Raw genomic sequence first — 7,227 nt, 5'->3', positions numbered from 1 at the left:
TTAAATGATTGGCTAGTTCCTTAAATAAATAAATGCAGCTTTTCTTACCTAATAAGCTGGGGCTTTTATCACCTTACATCAACAAGAATTTTACTCTTTATCCTTTCCTATTACTTTCATGGATTCTAGCTCTTATTTAGAGACAGTAACTTAATACAAAACCAAAGCTTAATAATATCTACATATACCACAAAATATTCTTTCCAAACAATTACTATACCCTTAAATTTGACTTTAATATAGTGTGTATAGGACATTTGTCATTCTTAGTTTATTTTGAACATTGCAGTAGAATACAGATGATAAAAATACTGAGGTAATTAAGATAACCAGACTTGCTGATAGGACCTGTGATCTGGTTAATTTATTAATGTAATTAATAATTAAGTGTAGAAGGCAGAAAAAAAGTTTCTTAAAGACAGCATTCCAGAATTAAGAAAAATAAAAATATACCTAAACTTTATTTTTAAAAATCCTGTTTAAATATCCAAAACACAGATGGAATATGCAACACTGGTTCACCATATTATCTTTTTCATAAAACATGCCCTCTGAAGTTTCATATTAAAGTTTGCATTCTTTTGGTGCCAGCATTAGGTGATGTTTGTAGGTATTTCAAATTTTAATTTGAACTTTGTAGATGTAGCAAACTGCATCTGCCTCTATCAACAAAACCAAGATGGTTTGCTTCTACTGAACAGACACTTAACTGATTTAAAATCAGTTTCCTGATTTGTATTACTGACATTTTTCCAATATGAATACTGGATCTGTAAAAGAAAGTGAACCCACAAAATATTCAGCTAATACATGTGCATTTCTGACTGTACCATCAAGACCTGAATAACAAGTGATGAAATCTGGTATTGCTCAGCCACAATGATTCAGCCAGAGAGATTAACCATAGCAAAAGTACTTGACTAGTATTTTCATGAACTTACATAAATGATGCCAGCATGACTACAACATGCAAAATACCTTTTCTAGAAATACACCCAACTTCTAAATAATATCCTTCCTCAGTAACTATTGCAGTAGTTTTTAGTGCATTTAAGCATAGGTTCTGGCTCAGAGTCAATATTGTATGTTCTTGCTATGCTGAATTACTTTTGGTCATTCTAGATGCTGAAGAACTGTTTCATCTTTTACTGCTGACAAAATTAATTCTCCCATTAAGGTATATTTACTAACAATTGATATTCATTACCACTCAGTTACCATATACTTGTAGCTACAAGTTTAAAAAATTTGCCATTTAAGAAAAACCCAAAACAAAGAAATCCCCCCCAAAGCTAAGAAATGCACTAAGAAGTGCATTTAATAAGAAGTGGCATGCACACATAATATCTACAAGGAAGCACAACTTTAGCTAGAACTCATCAACTCGAATGTCTGATTCCAATCAGTATGTCTAAAGCCATCTGTTAAACCATGGCTTATTAATGTTAATTATTTTGGCTACAACAGTAATTTTCAGCTTCTTGTTTGCAGATCCTTATGAGTCAGTGAACTTAATTCAGGAGGTTGATGATGGGTAACTCAGAAAAACAAGCTATTGAAACCTATTGCTAGTAGCCTAAAAACACTGAACAGCAATTTGTGTATTTACTAGCAGATTTTTATTGGTCAGAGAAAATAAAAATGAATTAAAGCCATAAATAACATTATCAGCTGTGATGAAAGGGAGATGTGGTGGGCAGGATATAAAAATTATTAATCTGTTTTAAACAAGACAATTTCATGCTGTGAAAAATATCTACAACAGAAAGGTTTATTGTTTTAGGCAGGGCAATTATAATATGAAGACCATAATCATCAGTGGTTTTAGCAGTTAAAGAAATTTTAGTCAAAAGTAGACTACTTATTAAAGTTACATCAAGCATTTGGAGGATTAGGCTCATGCTGATACAAAGATCAATCAAGTGATGCACAGCTACCTGCAATTTTTACTTTTATTTCAGGACATGCTTAAACTACTTAAGAGGAAGAGAAATAGTGCCATCTGCTGACATAAGGAATAGGCACTTGCAAGAAAAGCCTGAGGTGCCAAAACTCTTACAGCCAATGTTTTTAAAAAATGAAGCTCAAACAATTGCCAAAAATAGTGTAGCCCCAAATTGTTTAGGCACGTGTTTCTTCTAGTTTTGTCCACTTTTAAGAATTTAGGATGAAGAGATGGAACGGATGCCCTTAAATGTTTTGTGTGTTTTTGTTGACTCTGCCCCCACCAAAACACTGCACAATTCACAATCTTTCCCTTGAATAGCTAGAACCCAACATCCTTCTGAGTGTTATTTCCACTTCTTATAGCACACATAAATGAATGCTCTCTAAATAAGCATTATCTACTCTATTTCCTTTAGGCCATACCATATTCTGCCTTAGCAGAAAATTTAAGAGCTAAGTAAGAATTAAGAAAAGTAAAACCAATTTAGTACAGTCAGAAAAATTAGACAACCATGGGATTGTGCTGTTTTTTATTGTGTTTTCAATGGAGAAATACATCATCTGTTTACAAAATAGCTCTTGAAAAATACAAGGAGTACAGATACTATAAAACAAAGCAAACTCCAGTCATGAGACACTACGTACATCATGCGAAAGCAACAGTCTGATCTCCAGGTTATGAAAACTAGAATTAAAAAGTCACTATACAGAAAGGTTCCAAGTTTCCAGCTTGGCAAAACTTGGGTGCAGTTACATGAAACGTTTAATAAAACAAAAAAGATTTTCCGATGTGTAAACAAAATGACAAGACTAAATTTGTGCCTGGCAATTTCGATCTAAACTCCATAGCTACACAAAATACACAGACAGCTTGTACACTTCAACTGTTAAGATATAACCTTCTTTGGGGGGTGGACGACAGCAGGCTGCACAGGGCAAGGAAAAGAGAAATATTGTATACTAGACATCTTAGACAAATGGCAAAAAAAAAAAAACCTTCAGTTACTGCACAGCCTAAGTAAAAGATAAGCTACACTCTGACTTTGGAGAATTAATTTAGAAGGATAAGGGGAAGAGTGTAAGTAATTTAAGTTGTAACATGAAAGATGCATGTGTAATAGGATGGAGCACAATGGGAGAAGGGAGTTCATAAAACATGCTAATCAAAGTATGGGAAGTATGATTTGACATCCCACATATTTCAGACTTAAGTAATAGTAACATGAAGTTTGTTATCTACATCTGGTATTACTGTTGGTATCCCTCATGTTCCTCAAATACTGTTCTTTGCCATGAGAGCTTCAGTTCTTTCAAAAGAAAAAGCTGTTACTTTTTTGATAGGACTACAAGAACAAAAAATAGGAGCAAGAGAGCTTACTAGATGTCAAGTGCTTACTAGAAATATGATTTTTAAAAATTTGGTGTTGTTCAGTATGTAAAACTACTTGTGATTAACTATCTAAAAATAAAAAGGTTAAAATTCTTAGGGAAAAATCTTTTTGCCTTTATTTAAAATTTTAAGCTTTTTAATGCATACGGGACCTTTATGGAGTGTACAAAAATCATATTTAGTGATTCAAAGGCCATCAAGACAGGTGGTGTATTTCACAGGCACACAATATTTACTTAAGAGTTTAGTCATGGGACAAATTCTGAATTTGTGCCTAGAGGCCCACAAGGTATTACAACTAGGTAAGGGGCAGGGGGGGAACCCAAATGAGTACATGGCTTCTTTTTATTTTGTATAAATAACTATTGTTCTATATGGTGCATACAAGCGGAAAAAATAATTCGGGGGGGGAAAAAAAAAAAAAACCCAAAAGTAAATGCAAAATATTTTCCCAAGAAATAAAGGGATTAAAAAAAGGGAATAAGGAGTTCAGTTAGCTCAAAAGAAAGTTTATTTACTATTTGATTGCTGATCTGTATGCACCTTAAAAGAATCCTATAAATAAAAGTAGACCACACCTTAATCATGTCCCACCAATACCAAAACTTCCCAATTACTTCCTCAACTTACGTCTTATGACCCCAAGATTTGACATTACATTTTAAAGACTTACTGCTGCTTGATGGCAGTTGAACTAAATATACTATACACTTTGTTTTCAATGTATAGTATATCATAGAATGTCATCCAATTTGCAAATTACTACTATTGAAGAGACTCTTCAATAAAATGAAATTTTATCAGCTAAAGATCTAAAATTAGTCATACTCCAATAGAAAAGTACATAAAAGTGCATTTAAGGGATTCTTATGCCAGTTTTATCTCAATTTTGAAACAATGCATCAAACAAATTCAATCAGAATGTCAAATATGGCTACAAATAGTGTTCATGTTTTTAAAGGCAGTAATCCTTCGAAATATTTAATGTAACTGTTGCTAACACATTAATTGTACTCCTGGCTTCACATACTAACCTGGACTTCCAATCAAGTGGCGACTTTAGTCCAGAAAGGGAAGTGCACAACATATACCTAAATCCATTTGCGATTATTTTCTAGTCTTGCACCCTCCGTTCTCTTTTTTTTTCTAGCATTAGAAGACAACAGGTTGAGTTGGCAGATACTGTTTATGGACCCCTGAGGTGGTTTTTACCGGTTCAATCTCAATTTTATTGAATTCTTGATAACAGGAATAGGATTTGCAGGAAGAGCAGGGATATCTGAAAGGTCTGTACTGGGTGTTTTCTGAAAAGAAAAGAAGTTTGGTTGTATTTTAACTTTGTAAATACAAGAAGAAAATATTGTAGTAATTGGCATTAACTTTCAAAACAAACATCTTTAGAAGACTTCTAAGGAATACATGAAGATTATAAAGAGAGATGCAGGTATTTCCTTTGCCTACAGAGTCCTTAATAAGGAAAATTTCTAGAAGAATGTTTGTGTCCTTTTCTTTTTTTGAGAACTGCCAAGAAATTAGCTAGTGCTGCAGATAAAGCTGGACCTACTAATAACCTGTATTATAGTAAAACATCCATATAATAAGGATGCTTGACCAGTAACATCAACTATCTGGTCTACATGTTCAGTATTTAAAAACACCTCTTAACAATTCAGTGTTAAGTCTCTCTCCTTACAGATGAGTGATGAAAAACAGTTCCCAACCCGAAGTGTGTGTCTTCATACATTCCAGACTGTTAAAAAACTCTACAATCAAATTTCCAATTTTTCATATTGGTTGAGATTTACATGAAAAAAAAGTTACAAACACCCAAGATCCAATGAAGTTCATGAATTTCTCACTTGCTGTACAGGCCTCTAAATTTGGGGTGGGTTTTTTTTTTTTAAGTATTTTCATTTCCACTGTGGCACATTATTTGCCATCCCAATAACCCAGTTATTATGCAATACTTCACACCATTTATCATAAAATGTTTTCTTACATTATAAATGTTCAAAATTTATATAAGGTATCTTTGATCCACAGGGAAAACTGCATTAAAATGACTGCTCTTAATTGCTGCTTTATTAAAAATAAATCAGTCAAGTTAACATTGACTGATGTGTTACTGCACAAAGTAGCAGGGACCCAGGACAAAATAGCTCTGGGCTTTGCATCACCCCTGCCCCAAGTAACCAACCCCCTAGTTGGTACTCATCTGCAGTTTGCCATGTTTCTATTTTCTGCAACATGGGCACTGTTTTAAACAAAGCCAACAAGAACACTGAAAAATGACAGAGGAGGCTCACCATCCTTTGTAGTTTCCGGATTACTTTTGCTAAAGTAACAACCATACAATCTGTAAAAAGGCTACAAAGCTTTACATAATCCCCCACAACAACAGACAAAATAAAATTGGTGTACTTACTAAATGATCTAAAAACTTCCCCGAAGCAGTTTAGGAAGTCCATGTAGCGTCTACAGTTTTTGCCAACAATTTGCTATCTTTATTCAGTACTGCTCATACAGTTCAAAATGTCCAGTAAGAAATACCATTATTACTATTGCAACAATCTCTATTTTCAAACAACACGTTCACTACACATACTTTAATAATTCAAGTGTGCATAAAGTGCTTGATAGTGATACTTTGATCAGAAGAGCACTAAGAGAAGTTTAAAAATGCTAGTAAAAAACAAAGGTGCTCTCTGAAAGTTGTTACAATACTAGAAACAAAAACTTAAGTGCAAGGTAGAGAATTCTTACTGTTTTGAAAACAGTGTTAACACTGCTAACACCAGCTGGCTAAGGAGTGACAAACTTACAACTTGTCTCTTGTACCAAATATTAGAATCTGAAGTTACATTTCAAACATCCTCAACCTCTACCTGGATATCTTTGAGCAGCAGCTATTTAAAGCATTTGTTTCCTTGTTAGAAAGGATTATTCTGGGATGTGCAAAGCACAAAGGAATAAACTGAGCCCTTTACTTTGAAGGCACAATTCAGAAGAGCGAATCCAGCTTCGGTCAGTTAATATGGCAAGCCATACATGTTTGGCTACAATGCACATTCAGTAAGATCAATGACCATCTAAACCACAAAAATTGACAGTAACAACAGGTAGCTTACCATAAAATTGATTTATATTTAAAATTATACATTTATTTTTAACATCTGGACTCATTTCAGTTTCAATTCTTTCACCACAGATTAGCACATAAACACATTACATGGCAGTATTGCTTTTAAAAACAGTACCTGAGGAGCTTGCAGAGAAGTTGTCTGAAGAGTTTCTGTTTGAGAATTAACATTCACTTCTGTCTCAATTTGCTCCTGAAAAAAAACAAAAGAAAAGCATAACCACAGTTACAACACTTCCAATGAGCTACTTATATAGAACACCCAGCACTCCAGAATTATTTCCACTGTGCATATATAGCAAAAGAAAAATGCAAGCATTGATGCTTGCTGCGTTGACACTCTTCCTTTTAGGAAGGAATCACCACACTGGAGAATGTTTCACTTATTAGGGATTTGACATCAACACAAGCTATGTAACGTATCAGCTGTCACTTGTTTAACCAATTAACACCTTTTATACAGACTCCTATGGCAAAACATTGCATGTCATTCAACTCACTAAAGACAAAAAGTGTATTATCAAGGAAGATCATGTGAAAAGCTACAGAATTTGTTTAAAAATTCAACAGCTTTTCCACAGCATTTGCCATTCTGCCAGTAAAGTTTTCCTGCTGCTTTAGCGGGTTGAATCAGCTTTCTGAATGAATAGATGAGTGTCAGAGACTGATTTGCAGGTGAAACAGTGGGACTACAGGACTAAAGCAGGACAATGGCACATTCTCATTTTAATAAAAACTGTCTGCTAGCTCA

The 7,227-nt window shown here is 34.0% G+C and overlaps 1 protein-coding gene across 7 annotated transcripts in view; it reads right to left on the bottom strand.

Moving 5' to 3' along the window:
• Positions 1-2,460: 2,460 nt before the first annotated feature.
• Positions 2,461-7,227, bottom strand: part of PAPOLA (poly(A) polymerase alpha) — a 43,679-nt gene continuing 38,912 nt past the window's right edge. For 6 of the 7 annotated variants that reach the window (XM_041402144.1, XM_041402230.1, XM_041402314.1 and 3 more), the window contains 2 exons: positions 6,595-6,669; positions 2,461-4,641 (listed from right to left, as the gene is read on the bottom strand). In XM_041402144.1, coding sequence (XP_041258078.1) covers positions 4,546-4,641; positions 6,595-6,669 — 171 coding nt within the window. In that variant the 3' untranslated portion in view covers positions 2,461-4,545. Of the gene's footprint in view, positions 4,642-5,830; positions 5,852-6,594; positions 6,670-7,227 lie in introns of those variants that run through there. The other variant, XM_041402393.1, reaches the window with a different exon arrangement.

Source organism: Onychostruthus taczanowskii, unplaced genomic scaffold (assembly GCF_017590055.1).
Source record: "Onychostruthus taczanowskii isolate IOZ18803 unplaced genomic scaffold, ASM1759005v1 scaffold1, whole genome shotgun sequence".
NCBI lineage: Eukaryota > Metazoa > Chordata > Aves > Passeriformes > Passeridae > Onychostruthus > Onychostruthus taczanowskii.
This window is presented reverse-complemented; position numbering and strand designations above follow the sequence as displayed.